At 40.4% G+C, this 19353-nt stretch overlaps 1 protein-coding gene across 1 annotated transcript in view; it reads left to right on the top strand.

Moving 5' to 3' along the window:
* The window catches only part of usp43a (ubiquitin specific peptidase 43a), a 194579-nt gene that overhangs the window by 151837 nt on the left and 23389 nt on the right, over nucleotides 1–19353 (top strand). The window contains exons 12-13 of the mRNA XM_050044839.1: nucleotides 5619–5738; nucleotides 15521–15770. Of these exons, the coding sequence (XP_049900796.1) occupies nucleotides 5619–5738; nucleotides 15521–15770 (370 nt within the window). The remainder of the gene's footprint in view (nucleotides 1–5618; nucleotides 5739–15520; nucleotides 15771–19353) is intronic.

Genomic DNA, 19353 nt, shown 5'->3' on the forward strand with positions numbered 1-19353 from the left:
CTGCAATTTCCTATGACCTGTATCCCAAACACACACCATGTGAAACTGTACGTGGGCAACTGTGCACTCAATGGGTATGGAGTAGTTTTAATATAAAAAGTGTACCCTTTAATAGTGAAGTCGTTTGGGGAGGAAATGCACATAAAAAGCCAACACAAGTTCTTCATTAATGTTATGATTAAAACTAAAAGTATGCCCATTTAAAGTGAATGTAACCATACATTGCATTCAGGGTCAGAGTAGAATTACAGCTCTCTGCATCTCTGCAGCCCACACTACTGCCAACACTGTCTGAGCCAAAGGACAACCGCTTTTAGTTTTGATTTTATTACTGGAGTGAATATGTTTAGTGTTCTCATGATATTTCAGTTAAGCAGCAAACTAGATTTACACTAGCGTTTCTCAGTGTGGCTTTTGAAAAGGGGGGCATTGAGGTGTTCCCAGAGCAGAGGGTGGGGGTTTATGGTTTAGTCTTACATACACATTTTCACAATTTTATCATGAGACGTACCTTTACTACCATCATGAAAGGCTTTTTTTTTTCCAGTGAGGCTTTCCCTGCTATAAACTAGGCTTATTTTTCTGAATTCCTTGTGCACAGCTTTTCATTGTTTACCATGCAACAGCGTGCTCTGGTGCTTTGAGCACACACCTCTGTCAAATCTTTTACCATGCCTCAAGCTATCCTAAATTGGATAGGGGGTGTTGGAAAACCATAAGCAAAAATGCTTTATAGACAGAGAGTGATGGGGACATGGCCCAGGGACAGGCAAGCTCGGACAGAGATTTTGGCTGCATCCACCACGGTGTGTTTGGGGGTTGTTTTGGGGATTTTTTGTTCTGTTTTTTTTTCCACATAGCAGGAAGCCTCATCTAGAAGTCATTGGTCTGTGCGGTTGGCTGTCCTCGCTCTTTGTTAGATCTACTTTTGCTTTTCCACTTTCGAAGAAGAGCAGTGCACATCTGATCGCCTACACTGTGATGCATCCAGAGAGAATCCCAAACAGTGGTGTGTCAGACACTGTGAAAGGGAACTAGAGCGCAGAGCAATAACATACTGCACAGCAGACTACAGGGGAGATGTGGGAGGTGTTTTGAATAGTAGCAGAAATTACCTGTTGGAGTCCAGTGATTTATAAAATAATGAAAATGAATCAATGTGTCATTGGCATGAAAAGTTGCCACATGCACATTTGATAAGGTTACTTCTACTTCTACTACAAAAGACACAAATGAAGACAGAAGAGTAAATCATGCCTACAAGTGTGTGGACTCAGCAGAGATATCATTAAATGAGAAAAGCTGAAGTGCAGGAGAATAAATATTTAAGAGCAATACAGAATACCTGAGAGGCTTAGTGCATTATACTCAGTTTTATTTTGAATGTCACCTGCTGCCTGAGGTATGTGTCTTCTGTCACATTAATTAAGACATTTCCACCATTAATTGGTGCATAAGAAATTCACCAGAATGCATTAAATGTTTTTGACGCTCAAAATTTCCAAAATCACGCTTCTTGTTTGGCACCGGCACCAAATTACCACTTTCTGATAAGCTGCTGTTTGTGATGACAAAGGAGACCTAATTAGAGTGTATGAATATGAATATAATTTTTATTCACATGGCTTGTTTTGCCCCCTAATTAAATCATAATTATATACAAATTGTCCAGTTTAATCAAATCTGTTACTTGGCATTTGAATACATGCTTTTTTAAGGATATAACACAGAATGCTAATCAACGTTAATATTCAGGGCAGACAGTTAGCCTACATTTTAATTTGATGGGGGTGGCAGTAATGGACCTGGGTCATGGATGGGGGGGCACTGGTCCAAAAATGTTGAGAACTCCACTCTTTATAACTTATTAACAACTTCGGCTAGCTTTTGCTGGCTGGCTGTTACCATGTGATAGAGCAAGCTTATTGATGAGTTTTAATTAATCTATTTTTATTCATTCTTTATTGTAAAACTTTTTTTTTTTATATATATATATATATATATATATATATTATTTTTTTTTTATATCAAACGCTGTCATGTCTCAGTTCAGCTTGCTATCTTAAATATTACATATCTCTCAAATCAAACTTTAAAGTCAAATGATTTGGCTTCCTTATTTGATCTTTACACTTTTGGCCAAAGCTTTTCCACTTTACTATCTGATAATATGTTTATTAACGTTGACTTTACATTCCCATCCAAGCTTAGCATCCTAAATATATGACTAGATCTTTGTTGACAAGGAGCGTTCCTCAAAATTTTCTAAATAAATTATTCAACACTAGTGATTTATTGGATTTCATTAAAGTCCCAATAATAAGGAAGTTAAAGCATCTTTATTTTCTGCACTGTGACGCTGTTTCCAGTTAGATTATGAAGTGTTCAAGGAATGAGTCCTGAAACACAGAGATGAGTCAGCATTTTAGTACTCCCAGTTCCCTCGTATTGAAGTCAATAAGTTTGTTTTTTTTAATGAGTTTTTGGTGAGATGCCTGAAACAAGGTCTGTGGTTAACACAAGCTGAAGATACTTTTACATTTTGCTCTACGACATAAAATACGTCAGTAAATACCCCACTGGTAAATTTTGGAGCCTTTACATGTCTTAAAAAAGACGGTTGCTTTACAGCCTCATTGTGGTGGCGACAGTTTTGTGACCATAGTGTAGCTTGTGGATAGCTTAATGCTAGCTGTTTACTTCTGGCAAATGCATTTATGCTTAAAAAAGCAGCGGTGTTGGTTCGTAAAGATTACCTTGCTAAACAAAACGTGTAAGTATCATGAATGTTTGTTTGCCACAGAGCTTATTTTCTACAATAATCCAAAATTCAGTGGAATAATCCCATTGGCTTTTTGACGAGTGATCCAGAGTGATGGTATCTACCAGGTTGGCCTGCAAAAAAACATCACCCCTGTAGCACCCTAATTGAGCAATGTACAGTTACAAGAGGGAATTAAATCAAATCCTTTAGAGTTTATGGAGCTACACCATACTGTCAGCTTCACACACACATTCCTCACTGTTAGATCAGAAGGACAAGGGAGAGGTCAACAAATTATCTCAGCCACATTGTTTTTGAAATAGAAACAAAGATTTTGCCCACTGCTGGAACCCCCTCACCTTATCTCTCTCCACCGTGTTCTTTTAACTCCTACACCCAAAGACGGTTTGCTACAACCCACAAATGGCCAAGTGTGGTTTTGTGTGACCAGTGTGGCTATGTCTCACTTTATTGGATGAACTTTTGTAAATGCCCTGGTGCAGGATGAGTCATTAAAGCTTGGAAACAGTTTTACTTGGCTTTATAGAAAGAGAAAAGGCAGGGATTTTTATGTGAAAAAACTCTTTTTTTTTTTTTTTTTTACATTTATTTGGCATTTAATAAGAGATAAGTGATCAGTTAACATGGGTACACAGGATTAAAACTTGGAAAATGTATTTTTCACTTCACTGGGTCTTTAAAGTGCTTCAGTCTCCTGGGCTATCTATATGTATTTGGTGCCATTTCCCCAGTTAAACACAGATATAAGCTTTCATATAATGTTCATCATGGCTGAATGATAAAAATCACCACCTGAAAATGGAGAGCTGATAGAGAGACCTGATCTTTACTGATGAAAAACCTTTTCATATTTTAGATTCAGATAAAAATGCAAGATCAAATACTTACTCTGAGTGTCTCTTGACTGTCACCGCAGAGCTGGGAATTTCTGGATGACAGCATTTGTGCTCAGTAATTTATTTTTTTTATATAAATGCCCATTCAGATAGAGGAGGGCGATTGCTTCCTGCCAGTATAAATGGCTTAGATTGTGTGCATAAAATCTGTCCTCAAGTAGACCTACTGTTGTTTTTGATTTGAGATTTATTTTTGTGACAGAAAAACTCCACTACTGTTGCAGCCTCTGCCACGTAGCTCTGCAAACAAAAGCCTTTGACATGTATCATCGTGCATTGTGCTCATACTGCAATAAAAACAACATCAAGTTAATGACAGCTGGTGAAAAACATCTTAGTTAATTGTCATTTGAAAAGTAAATGTGATTATAGTTTGACTCATCTGCACTCTTTGTTGTGAATGCTTGTCATGTTGGTTTAAAGAGGCAACATGCGGAGGCTGACATTTCATATTCCATTTTGCAGGAAGGAAGGACATTGGTTCAAAAGATAACAGCCCTAACAGTGGATCAGTGCTTCACAATATCTGCACAAACACTAACTCTACAGGTGACAAGATGCCACAGAACAGTTAGAGACCAAAACCAACATGTGGTCAAGCTATGGAGACACCATCAGTAACTGTTGACACCACAGATAACACTTTATTGCAACAGGAACTCTGTTTTTTACAAAAGCCCTGATTTCCCCTTCCCCATTATTTCCCTTGAATCTCTTTATGAAATGTGAACAAGACACAAGTTGGGGAAAACAAGGGGACAATCAAGGGTTGTTCCTTTTTTATTTCCTTGTTCCTTTCTCTCTAACACATTCACACATGTGCAGTGGCAAAGCAATCATGTCTGTGTTTGTCATTTCTCTCATCCTGAATACCGCACAACAAGTACGCATTTTGGTGATTATTGTGTTGGAGTTGCAGGATGCGATTTTTCTGCCCACTAACTCCCGCAGCTCACTCAAGCAGCACTTTGGTGCTGAAGGACAGGATCATGAAGCCTACAGCAAGTTCCTCTTCTTCGGCGCTAATTATGTTTTGTTGCATGACACACCACTATGAAACAAGCAAATTTAATTTCCTGATCTCATGTCATAAAATAGAATCTAAACATCTTATACAGCACTTTTGGGAAGGAGACACAGAGTTGTGAAAGAGTCCCTGGAGCCTTGCCTGTAGCCATAGCAACAACAGGCAGATATAGACTGGGGTGAACTGACACTGATATAGGCGTCATTGTGCTTTAACAAAATGCTGTGGTCTTGCAAGAGATGATTTCATTTTTAAATGGAATCTTTTCAGTGAAGTCAAACTGAGCAGCGTGGAGAGTAAATACTGGGCTAGGAATATTTCTGCTAAAGAGATCTAAAGTTTTCAAGCATAACTGGTGGGAAGATGTCCTTGAGCTGTCAGTCAAACACCAGTGGTCCTTGCACTTTATCCTCAGGAGTCCTCAGTTTGCAGTATAGAGCTTCTAAAACCATAAAGCAAGTATACAGTAGGCAAGCTTTTGATGCCTGTGAAATAGAACTCCACTCTTAAAACACATGTAAAACAAAAAATCATTGCTCACTTAATATTCACTAAGTTTCTTATTCAGGATTTTTTTTTCTTTTTTTTAGGTAGATGAAAAACCAGGACAAAGAAAGGGGAAGTAAACATAATCAGGGACTCATTAATAGAACAAGGACACAGAGCAAATTTTAATCAGAGAGAGGGCCATGGCAAACAAAAAACTTTTGATCTCATGGGATTTTGATCAGAGCAGTTAATGAAAAACAGATGAATAAATCCGACTTCCACGTAACAACAAATCATGTAAAGTAAACATGTCAAAATACATGGTGAAATGACCACAAATAGGAGCTGTGTTACATTTCTACCAGCAATGCCATTTGAATTGTGTAGCCCTGTTATTAATTGATGCCTTCACTGATTCCAGCTTGCCCCAGATGATGCCTGGAAGTGTCCCCACTGTAAGCAGCTTCAGCAGGGCATGGTGAAGATGAGCCTGTGGACTCTCCCTGACATACTCATCCTCCATCTCAAGCGCTTCCGACAGGTAGGTGAGCCGTAAAGTGGCCTTTGGTGAAGACAGGTACTCCAGTTAAACGTGCATTTGATTATGGTGCTGTTAAAGCTGCAGTAATTGACATTTTTTTTAATTAAAGAGGCCCTAATTTCAGAGCATTTGAGTTGTGTGGACATGGTCCTCAACATGGAGGCAGCTGAGCTAGCAGCTAACAGTGCTAACTCCATAAACAGCGTTAAACAACAGCAACAGTGCTGACAAAGCTAACGGTGTTAACCAGTGTTAACCAGGGCACAACTTGAGGGTGGGTGCTATGCTTACGTGATGAAGCCAGCCTAATATCAGCAGTTACTTAGTCTTAGGAGCCCAGGGCAAAGCAGCAAAGATGAGCTTGCCAGTGGGATACACATGTACACTAACATGTACACATGGCCGGACTTGCTTATCATAACAAATAAAAACTTTTTATCTGCTCAGGGCACCATGATGCCACCACATCTTTACATAGCAATAGTGGTTTGCTGCTAATGCTCTGAATGCTCAGAAACTTGAGCAACTGAAAATAACTATGTGCAATGTGAAAGGGGTGACTCACAGAAACTTCAGAAATCATCAGAAGTTCCCCACAGCTCTACAGTGTTTACACATCATTCAGCCCATTGTTTAGCACAATAGCAAACAAGGAAATTTAGCATCTACTTGTGATCATTAGAACTTTAAAGAGAGTGATATTTACCTCAGGTATTGAGGCAGACCACATAATGGCTAAAACAAGACTTAAAGAAAACAACAACTCCAAAAAACAACTCTAAATTAATGCTAATGTTTTCCCAGGTTTGCTGGATATGTGAAAGGGCAACAGTTTGTGATCTGAGTGAACAAAAGGCATTCCATGAATGCTGATATAGAGTACAATATCACTGTGACTTTTAACTGTGCTTGTATCACTCCACCTTACAGCGGATTACATTAACCGTTAATTAGCCTACATGAACTGTTGTCATAACAAATTTTGCATATTTCCACAATTAACATTTGAGTTAGATAGTGAATGGTTAAATGGTATCTCCCAGGCGCACTACATCTTCAAACCATGTGATGTTTGGTATTGCCAGATTCAGGAAGCTCTCGACTTTTCAAAAATAACATTGTTTTTCTTTTATTTATTATGCATTTTGCACCAGAGCAGCCTAAACACACAAAGTCCAAAATCGTGATGAGTGGTGACATGTCATGTCATGCCATTTTTCGACGGGAAAAGTTAAAGGATTACTCGGGATCTTATGCGGAGCCATAGGCAGGCAGGCACATAGCTGTTTTATAAAAGGTAAGAGTCTCACTCCTACCACTATTTTGGGCTGAGATATACCGCCCAGAAAGTGGGATCACTGATAGTACTGTTTTGAAGCAGAGTGACCGCTCTTGTGATTTGGAACTCCGCCTGGATCTTTTCATGGAAAAACACTGTAGAATGGTCATACTTTGAGCAATCTTCTTCAAATTTGAAACAAATGTTCATTGATAGTGTGCCTACAGCCCCATAAGGTCATTTACCTGCTCAGATGAAGCCACAGATGGTTATTCATCCTGAAAAACATTTTTTTTTTTTTTTTAGGCAAAATCTTCAATTTTTTACTGACATCAGAGGCCCATTACTCTGTCTCTGTATCACCTAGAGTGTTTCTGACACTTTCACAAGAAACTTCAGAGAGTTTTCTTTCTGGCAAGACCTCATGCGTGCATGTAGTCAGAGCGGTTCAGACGCTACAGTCGTTTTAATTTGGGTATGTCATTTTAGGCGTTTTTTGCTACAAAATGGGGGTGGAGTGTAAGTTAAAGGGGAACTAATGTTTTTTTTTTTTTCAACCTGGACCCTATTTTTCGACGGAGTACACGGACGTCCATGGATGCAGAGCTCATTGAAATTGAAGAGCGGACGAGGAGAGAAAGGGAGCAGTATTACTTCGGTAGCACATATACTAAAATTGCAACAGGCAGAGGAACATGTCCGAGTCCAGCTAAAGGTAAACACAGACGTTCATTTCTCCTTTCCGTTATGTTGTCGGATAATTATACTAACAATCCGAGCCTATCGGTGTTAAAAAAATGCACTTTTAGTGGACGTATTCTGACATTGTTTGACGCTGTCTGAGTGCCCTATTATTTAATATAGCGCGCACTCACGGGCTGCAGGCAGGTCAGCCCTAGCTTCGTACTGGAGAAATGTCAAATATTGAACATCCTATCACTCATTTAGACAAAAGTAGATCGGAAAATAGGGCCCAGGTTGAAAAAAACATTAGTTCAACTTTAAGGGTTAATATTATTGCACATTGCCCATGTTAAAGTGCTAATTGAATTGCACACCCCCCGATTGCACAGGTTTATGAAGTGCTAGTTTATATTGCACAATGCCCTATAGCACATACAAATGTGTGTGCAGGTATTATTGCACTTAAATTAGCATACATAGATGTATTTATGTACGCACAATTACACTGAGTTACATACAAATCTGATGAAGCTGTTAACTTGTAGGGATCACACATGCCACTGAAGTGACAACAAACTCTTATTTAACTGCTTGCACAATAAATGGAAACATACAGACAAATGACATGATACAAAGCAGCTGACCTGTGGTGTCGTATAAACCTAGCTCACACAAAGTGTGAAGCTAGTGTGTGTTTATGTGTTGCTTGGGAACAGTCCTGCCCTGGTCCAGTTGCGGAAATATTTGCATCTGCTTAGCAGAATAAATGATTAAGTAAACAAACAAATCATAACCTATTATTGCTTCTTACTCTTAAATAATAAATGGTGCTTTTAGAACTGTTGTGTAAAAGCAACATGAGCTGCTACGACCAAATCACACCCGTGCTAATATCCAGTACAACAGCACTCCTTGTCGTGTCATATTGTCTAATTAACACATTACCCGTAACAACTTTACAAGGTGACAGTAAGTAAATATTGTGCTAACAGCTTGTTCTGCTGCCTTTAAAGGGAAATTTCGGGTTTTTTCAACCTGTCTCCTATCGTCCTAAATTTGTTTCAAGTGACTAGTGACATAAAAATAATAGTTAGCATGTTAGCTGTTAGCCTAGATACAGCCGGGGCGTCAGACCTGTTAAAACGTAAGTGAACGGGCATACCTTCAAGTGCAAAGTTAGTCCACTAAACAAGCTTTTTTTCCACAAAGACCGCCTCATATTGTTGGGATAAATGTAGAGAACATATAGAAAACGACATGTAAGCGTGTTGTCTTACCTTACCGGTGTGTTGCCATGTTTGTTTATCATCTAGCTCTGCTTTCCAAAGCGCGGCCGAAATATCGCGAGAACAAGCAGCGATCTCATAGCGTGCCTGAACAAGCAGCAACAGCTGGAAGGATACACTGACGAAGAGCTTCGTGAAATTGAAGAACGGAGGAGGAGAGAGAGAGAGGTGCAACAGGTGGAGGACGAATGGCTGCTGCAAGGCTGCGTAGCTCTGGAGATTGGTGGTGTACCTGTGAATGCTGTGCCCCAGTGCCCACAGAAGAGGAATGCCTCTGTTGCAAGGAATGGGACCGGTTGCAGCCTTATTTTCAAGGTCTGGATCTGACTGAGGACGAGACACCTCCACCTGGAGTAGTATCCAGCTGGGCTTTATCTAGAGCTGGCGAGATATATTTCGGCTGCGCTTTGGAAAGAAGAGCTAGAGGGATAAACAAACATGGCAGCACACCGGTAAGGTAAGACAACACGTTTACATGTCGTTTTCTATATGTTCTCTGACATTTATCCTAACGATATGAGGCGGTCTTTGTGGAAAAAAAGCTTGTTTAGTGGACTAACTTTGCACTTGAAGGTTGCCCGTTCACTTACGTTTTAACAAGTCTGACTCTACTAATGCGCCCCGGCTGTATCTAGGCTAACGGCTAACATGCTAACTATTATTTTTATGTCACTAGTCACTTGAAACAAATTTAGGACGATAGGAGATGGGTTGAAATAAACCGAAATTTCCCTTTAAGTGCTCCAGAAAATCAATTAATGCAGCTTTAAGAGGAGCAGAACGGATTATTAGAATTGTATCCATGCTTTTGTATGTTTTGTCGTGCTCTTGGTTTCTGTGAGGAGTGGAAGTTACAAAATAAAGCACTGAATCAATTCAGTAACTAACTGAGTGAAATAAATGCTCTCAGATGAACTGTTGCATCAAATATTCTGCAAAGAAAACATAATTCAGGCTATGACAGCTTGAAAGGATATAAGGGAAGGATGAAATGGGTGCTGAATGAGGACATCTGCAACACTGTCAAGTGGACACTGCAAGGCAGATTGTTGCCTAGTTAGATGGGAATTTCAACCACAACATAAAATCAATAAAATTGCCCGTCCTGAATGTGAACTTCAACAGCCAGTTTTCTTTCCAGCACCCTTGGAGACAGAAATGTCATTGAAACATAGCTTCTGCCCCCCCACCACTCTACCCCCTTTTTTAAAATGTGCGCCAACACACCGTCTGCCACAGGCATTGTCCCTGATCACCATGCATTATTGAAGACGCGTGTTACAGCCCGTCAGCATCCAGCATTACCTTGTGAATCTCAGCCACCCTCGACATCTCGCAGCTGTGAAGCTTTTTAACAACTTCACTGACCTCAGTCGAGGAAGTATGAAAGGGGTCAACTCACATATCCTCCATCGAGACGTTGGAGCACATGCACACACACACACACACACACACACACACACAGTGGTGTTTTGTGCATTCTGACTGTTTATTGAATGCAGGTGTTTACAAATGAGATTAATGGGAAGCATTCTGCTGGTGTTCATCTCTGGGGATAAAGATCACCTGCCAAACAGAAAGAAAATAGACAAGCACTAGTGCTATCTGGTAATTAGAGAAGCACTCGGAGAGCATAGACTTCCACCAAAGCCAATAACGCAATGTTAATTTGTATATCTGTCTATCTTCAGTTCCAATCCCAAATGTAATGGGTTCTTCCCTGGCCCGTTCTACACCTCTCCACCGAGTTTTGTGAAAATTGGGCTGGTAGTTTTTCCATAATCATGCTGACAAGCAAACCAAATTGAAAATATAACCTCCGCTGCAGAGGTAATAATTACCTGCAGCGTGACAGCCACTGATGCTGTGCTACCTTCCTCCGCAGAGGGCATGACCGCCATGTCCAGGATTTTATCCTCACTGCTGGGCTATATACAGCAGGTCAGCAAATCCACATCCCTGGTAAAATAAACTAATGCTTTGCCTCAGCAAAATGTGTTGTTTGATGGAGACTCAGAATAGGTACTGTAGGTTGTACCAATGTCAACATCAAAGCCTCCCCGTTTAGGTTTTCAAAGTGTAGCTATCTCCGAAAGCTATGTGCCAATTCAACACTAAGTGTAACTGTAGGGTGTGTTTTTGAAATAAGAAGACATTTTGACATGTCACACTGCGAGGAGCACAGGTGTGAATGATAAAATTCATGATGAATACAATTGACGGCCATCCAGAATGCTCCAGTGTCAGGGTCTCTGTTTTGTGCGTGCTGGCTCACTGTGACACTGTAATGGCTTATGGGAGCACTTGAATAGAACAGCGGCATCATTAATATATAAGTAACACTTGCTTTTCCTACTGTGACACGTTAAAATGTCTATAGTGAAAAAAAAGGTTTATGCTTCAAATGCACCAACAATAATAACAGCCCTCTACCTGTAATACACAGTCACACACAGTCACATCTGGCCTGCTGTGTCAATCTCTGGGAAAAACTCCAACACAGTACCAGTCACAGGGGACTCATTAGTGTCCCCACATGTCTGACATCAGGTACGTCCACACATAGTGGCTGCAGTGGCGCGAGCTGCTGCCCTGTTTCCTGTTTGGTAAAGTTTGGTTTACGTGCCTCTACAGACTGAATAATTATCTTTATGCTGCTGCTGCTGCTGCTGCTGTTCTGCTTCATTCTGGCAATCATTTCTTTCAGTGACTGACTGGAGAAGAAAATCTGCACTTCTCAATACACATTTCTTTTTTGTATGTGTGTGAATGAACCATACCTAATTTGCCTTTAATTATATTGTGGGTGATTCCCTCAGCACCTATGTTTGCTGTTTCCAAAACTGTACAGTGTGACCATTTAATTCCTAATTTGTCCTTGTTTAATTAGCAGGTCAGTAATGAATGCAGCATATGGATGCGTAAAGTGTGTGATGGATGCAAGCAAAACACAAACCGTAACCAAAACCAGGTGATGGAGGGCTGGGAGGGAGAGAGGAGGAGATGTTTGAGACAAAGCCATTTAATTAGGCTGAGACCCAGTGTACTAACATTTCCTGATGTCGGTCCTTACTCTGACCATTAGCTCCTCAGTCAGGAAACCAAACCAGCCATACAAGCAAAAGGCTGAAGGCTTAAATTGTTGAACTGAAAGTCTGTATTACTAACTGGAGATGTGAGGTTTTGGGCATGTATGAGGCAGAGAGGGTTTTAATGAAAGACTCATTTTTCAGTCGTCTTTCTCACACAACACTGCTGCTGCTGTCCAGCTTTCACTGCACTGCCTTTATTAACATTTTGATCATTCTTTTTTAAATCAGTCTCTTTTGAGTCCCCCAGTTTTAATGACTCATATACAACAAGGGGATATTATACTCTGTTGAGAGCATTTTCTCGTCTCTATGTTAAACATACTGTTTAGAGGTGCTAATTGTGCAAGTGTATGCAAATGCAAGTTAGGATTTTGGGGAATATAGTGGCTGACAAAATATTCATAATTGTAATTGGTTTATAATCACCTGAAACTAAGGGTTGTTGTTTAGATCAGGGGTGTCAAACTCATTAAAGTTCATGCGCTACATAGAGCCCAATTTGATCTCAAGTGGGCCAGACCAGTGAAGCACCTGCATAATAACCTGAAAATAACAAAGCCTTCAAATATTTTATTTTCCCTTTGTGTAAAGAAGTAACAATACAAGTAGCAAACTTTCTGAAAACGTGAACAATTAATGAACCGTCAATTTTCAAAACAGATGATGAACAACCTGAGATGAAAGCTGAAGGATGAAAGAAAAACAAGCACAATTTTAACAATATGTCTGTTTTTCAGTAAACTCACCCCCAGAGTATGGCTTTGATGATGACGCTGTTTCGTTAGCAATACGGTAGCGAGCTTTCACAGGTGCAATGCTGATCTCTCAACTAAAACTAAAACCAGACTTATGTTTCCTCACACCTGTCAACGATTAATCTTCTCTGCTCTTGGTTGATCTTGCAAGTTGTTTGATTTTTCACCATAATGAGTTTGAGCGTGGGGCTAAATATAAAATTCCTTGAGCACTGTAAGGAGCTGTGGGCATACCAAGCTCACTGGCTTCCCATTTACCTTTGTGAAGAAATAGGAACTGATTCATTTGAACAAATAGGAATAGCCATGCATTCTTCTCTGCAATTCTAACACGTTTCATTGAGCTGGCCGTATGTTTGACACCCCTGCCTTAGAATGAGCCCTTTACATCTACATATAGAGCAGGTCCTTGTCTAAGTAGTCTGCTATGTCACTCTACAGTAGCCCAGAATGGACAAACCAAACACTGGCTCTAGACAGAGCCATTTGCATTTTTGCATTGGCCACCATAGCTCTCTGACAGGCTTGCCTTACAGTAGAAGTTTCAGTTAGTTGCAGTCTGCAACATCACCTCTAGATGGCACTAAATCCTAAACACAAGACCTTTAAATCACTGCCCATCAAATTATCTGTGCACGTTCCTGTCTGATGGCCAAAGGTCAACCAGGGTGTATCAGTTCATGGCAGGCACTGCCTGTAAAAGTTTATCTAGCACCATTCTACCTCCCACACAACCTCTGGGTCATTTTTCATGCCAAAAAAACCCAAACATTTTTGCAGCCAAGGGAATGCCCAAGCTATGCCTCCACTTTTGCCCAGTGCTTGATTGGCACCCCTCTGCCTCCTCTCACAAGCAGATGGCATCATGTGGAGCCCTGAGCTTAGTCAGGCTCCATGAGTCAAACCCCAGCCAGACTCTTTCCTCTTCTGACCAAGGTGATGATTCTCAGGCTCCTCGTTATAATTCAGTCAGTCACTCTGTTGAACTCTGGGCTGAGGAACAGTTGTGCACAGGAGACTTAGCCAGAAGCCATTGATCCGCACAACACAGTTTCTAAGGTTGTGGGGGCATGCAGGACCTTGCATCATGATAAGGTGTCAGTCCCAAGTGGGGAAAGGGTCTTCGATTGTAAAAGGAAAACCCATACTGAATCACACTGTGCAGAAAACTGCTGCTGCACGTCTCTTAGTGGCTTCAAATCTTCTTGCATGTCTAGTCAATAGTAATCACATGCAGGAGTACAACAGGAAGTCATAAGCAAAGTCTTTTTTTAGTTTCTTTAGTTTAGTTTAGTGCAGTATTTTTATGCAACCTATACAACTCAAAGTCATTACTTCTTACTTTTGTACATAAATTGAATAGTTTTAAAGTCCACCATATCTCTAAATTTGAGAGCATGTGGATTAATAAATAATTTGTTGGTTGGTTCATGATAATTATCTCTGTTTACCATTCTTGTAGCTCTCCTGTGTAGCATAAAAGTTGGATTTGTGTGTGTATATATATAAAGAGATTTTTGTGATTTGTTTCTATACATATTGTGTATAGTCCATCATCATGCTTCAGTGTTTCAACCTGTTGACTCCTGTGCAGCTAGTTTTCTTCCCCATGTGATTCCTGAGTCTTTGACATGTCAATTTTATGCCTCTGCACCGGTGATAGCCAAGGCCAGAGGCATTATGTTTTTGGGTTGTCCTTCCATATGTCCATCTGTCCCATTTTTGTGAACACGATACTCCAAGAATGCCATGAGGGAATTTCTTTAAATTTGGCACAAATGTCTTCTTGGACTCAATGATGAACTGATTAGTTTTTGGTGGTCATAGATCAAAGGTCAAGGTCACTGTGATCTCATCTGTCTCATACTAGTGAACATGATATTCGAAGAACACCTTGAGGGAATTTCTTCAATTTTGGCACAAACATCCACTCTGAATCAAGGATAGCTGGTTAGAATTTGGTGGTCAAAGTTCAGTCACAGTGACCTTGTCCGTCACATACTGGTGAAAGCGATATCTTATCAACACCTTGATGGAATTTTCTCGAATTTGGCACAAACACCCGCTTGAACTGTAGGAAGAATTGATTAGAATTTAGTGCTTGAGGGTCAAAGATCAGGGTCACGGGGCGTCAGTAGAGTAGTGGATAGTGCCGGCGCCCCATGTACAGAGGTGATGCCTCGCTGCAGCGGTCGCAGGTTCGACTCCAGCTTGCAACCCTTTGCTGCACGTCAACCCCCGCTCTTTCTCTCTCACCCCATCTCACTCTATCCTGTCCATTTAAGGCAAAAAGCCCCCCAAAAAAACAAAAACACTTTTCTGGCCACCACTCAATGTCATAATTCAGGAACAGAAGGGAAGACATTTGGTCAGACACTGAATTGGTGACACTAATCTTGCTGATTGTATAGATAGATAGAAATGTGTGTGAAGCATCCATGTTTTTTCACAGACATGGATGTAAATCGTAAGTGCAACTGGAGTGGTGTCCAAAGGCATACAACCATGAGGCACTTATTCTAATTTTAATTTTATTTGCTGCAACTTTCATTTGAAAGCTGTTAATTCAATTTAGTGATACATTTATTTCTGTATGGTCCACTCCTCATGCGTAGATTTTCATGTAAAGATGTGTGTTATTTTTCATACCTGAATATATGCATATGACTGGGGTATGTTGAAACAGGTAGGCGAGCGGAGGAACAAGCTGTCAACCCTGGTGCGTTTCCCCCTGACTGGTTTGGACATGGCCCCCCATGTGGTAAAGAGGAGTCAAAGTATGAGGAACCTGCACCTAGGGGCCTGGCAACAGCCTTGGAAGCAGCCCTCAGGCCAACACCACCAACCTGCTGACATGAGCCTCCCCCACGACTATCTGTACGACCTCTACGCTGTGTGTAACCACCATGGAGGAATGCACGGAGGCCATTATACTGGTATGGAATTGGGTGGTAAATAATTCTTTATGTAGTAACTCTGTCGGTCGGTTTCAGTCTGTTTTCTTTGTTACACTGTCAAATGAATGAACATGTGTGGAAACAATCTATTTGTTGATTATCTGACAAAAAATGCATATATATTTATATCAGCTAAGATACTAACATTATGTGAATGCACCTTTGCAAAGATGAGCATTTGTTTACTGTCCTTGACTTCATACCACTGAAAACAAACTGACTAGAGTAGGTGGGGGTTTTTTTTGGCTGTTGATCAGACCAGCATTTTAACATGCATCATCAAATAATCTTACATGGAACTTAATTGTTTTTTTTAATTGTTCCGAGTGAATAACTTCCTTTCCAGTCTATAATTTGTTTATTCGCTGATGCTTAATTATGTAAAACACATCAATCTGCTGCACTTAAATGCTAACTGTTTTCAGTTTTGAGTGCTCATATCGACTCCTTTGTAGCACATCTATATTTTTCTAACAGTATGATCCCAGTTTCTTTCACATTTAATGATCAGCTTTCCTAAATAGCCCAACATGCTTTTTCATGTTTGAAAAGAAAGCTAGGAGCCCAGAGAGGTGGGATTATGTTGCGATCAGGATCCAGAACAAATCTGAGGATAACAACTGTATCTTGCAGCAGAGAACAGAGAGAACAGATACTGTCACATCCCTGTTCAGAGAGTCAAAGTCAGTGAGGAGGAGTTCAAGTAGAGATTTCTAAATTTCACTTTGCTGTTGCCTCCAGCAAAATGTACTGGGCCAATGAGTTTGACTAGCTGTAACTTATCATTTATCAAATTCAATAAATTCATTTTTTACATTCAAAACAAACTTAATCCCACTAGGGGCAATTAGTTTAGTCACAAACAGCTTATACACAGAGCTTAAACCTTACTATTAAAGCTATGGAAACCCTTCTTCTAAAGTTGTGAAGAGCAGTTCTTTGAAGTCCTCCTCCACTCAAACATGTGTTTTTCTTTTGTTAATTGCCCCTAAAATGTCAAGCCTTGACTATGCTGACTTGTATCTGTGCAAAATGTGTAATTAAAGAGGTGTTTTCACATTCCTCTACTGAAGGGGGTGATGTTTGTGCACTTCCCTATAATCTGCAAATCAAATGTACCTGGGGTAAACTAGATTAGGTTCTTCAAAAATAAGAAAGCCAATTGCTGTCTAATATGGGACACATATATTTACAGGGGAACAGACTTCAATACAGCACCGGCAAAGAAACCTGAAACTGCCAGCGCAGAGTGAACTTGTCAGTGCAAAGATCAGCATCAGCAGAGTTAGCATTAGCATAGTGAAAGCTTTGACAGTAAACATGGTAGAGTATGCATTTTTTAAGGTAAACTGGACCCAAAAACCCATCATTGCAGCTTTGTTTTATACTTCACAACCATTAATACTGTGTCAGCCACAGCCAGATAGCCTACAAGCTAACATATAACATAAACAAATAAAGGATACTAACTACACTTGCCATTCTGATGCGTGTGCTAGTCGCTCATTTTGGTATGCACCAGACTCCACATTTGAGTCTGGGTTTGACTGAGGCTCAAACATTTAGAGCTGAATAATTCTGATGTTTATTCTAACGTCTAACTGTTCCTAGCACGAGCAGTGCTGAACAAAGGGAAATGCTCTGGCAAAACCTCAGACCCCTCTTCAGAGTTTTTTTTAACTGTTACGTGGGAAAACCATGTTAACAAAAGATTAGTATAAGTATTTTTACCAAGCAGCGACCTCCAGGGTTGAAAACTTGCAGAAGTGCAGAAAACTGCAGTGCCATGAACGGCCATTTGAGGTTGGTTCTAAAAGCGAGCAAGACCCCATGTGAAAATGCCGAACTTTACAGCACAAATAAGCATGTTTACACTCTGGTATAAAAAATAGTTTTGCTTTCTATAGCAAATATTCCCCTCATGACAACAGTGCGAGGGTGAATTTCTATATAATCCACCCATTTACGTTGTACTGAGGCTTAAAGTTACACACAAGTAAGGCTAAGGCTCCTTTACGAGACAGGCTGTTTGTGAATAGTGCTCTCAGGCTCTGAATAAGATCTACCCCTCGCTCCTTCACACCTCCACCCTCTCATCCAAATATGGTCACTTCTGACTCCAGAAAACCAAGATGGCCAGGACCGAAATGCCAAATTGGAAGCTTCCAAACAGGAGTCCACAAACCAATGGGTGATATCACAGTAGCCACATTCATTATTTTATACAGTCTACAATTTTTATATACTTTAAAATATGTTTGAAGGGGGACTTCAAAGTTACATTACATTGCCTTTATCAGCAGATGGCGTTTACGTCATCTGCCCCCTCATACAACCATCTTTTTGATGGTTGTATGTGGGGGTCCAATAATTTACTGCAGAGTCTCACTGTCTCATTGTGTTAGCCAGTGTTGGTTGGGTGGTAGTAATATCTTTTTATTATTCAGTAACTTTGGGTATTTTCAGTGAATGCTGAAACCTAATGAGGTTTTCAAAAAGATGAGATGTTTTAAAACTCCTTTTGATGAGCAGTGCCACATCCTGTGGAAGTGAGAAAATCCCATCAAGGAAAAAGTCTTTTTCATTATTCAAACCTGACAAAAGTTCTGAAAAACAATTTTTCAGATCTTCCAGGACTAAACTGCGTAGCATAGACATATAAATATAGTATTTTAGCCCTGGAAAAATGGCTTGAAAAGTGTCCATTTGGATAAAAGTCTTTTTGGGTGTCTAATGGCCACTAGACATTGGCTGTATGAACTCTGGTCTTTCCCAGTACCCTCACCGGCAGTAATTGCAAGTAGTCAAGGATGTCCATACATATGTGATGTATTTTCAGTAATTGCCAACAGTGCCCCATCGGCAATTAAGTCTGCTGGTGTGTCAAGGATTTAGGACCACTAACAAGTTCATCCCCTCATTCACCTTAATAAGTGGCCCCCAGTCACCTAAACTTCAATTACATGCTTTTTTATATTTTATTTTCACATAAAGTGTCATGAACAGCCATACAGAATCACAAGTACAGTAATAATTTAACAGAAGAAAGTGGTGGACTTAAAAATAAAACCTTTTCCTGACACAGTCTGAAGTAGTCATTTCCATCGCTAGTCTAGAAATACATCCATCCAGCTTTTGGGGGACACAGTCCGGTATGTAGGCGATAAGTTCAGACGACTGGCAGAATGGAAAACTTGACCCACACAGATGAGGGAACAATAGGTCTGTAATAGGAGAGGATGGCTGGCAAAGACACACAGCGCTGAGGCAAACATGTAGCGGTATTGGAGACAGCAGGAGATGAGGAAGGTGAAGATGTCCTCGCTGTGACAGCTTGCTCAGACAGTTTCATCATGTCTCTGGGTCCTCCATGGCATGGAGGTGGAAATGGGAGCCGCATGCACTGTAATAAAATGGATGGGTGAAGCCTTAGAATTTGTACATTCGGTATTACCTGACAGGTGGACAAATGAACAGACAGAAGCAAATCCTCCATACTGAAACTTTACCTATGAGTTGAAGGGGTGGTTAGTGGAGGGTTTTCTGTATGTGATGTGTATGT

This window comes from Epinephelus moara, chromosome 5 (genome assembly GCF_006386435.1).
Source record: "Epinephelus moara isolate mb chromosome 5, YSFRI_EMoa_1.0, whole genome shotgun sequence".
NCBI lineage: Eukaryota > Metazoa > Chordata > Actinopteri > Perciformes > Serranidae > Epinephelus > Epinephelus moara.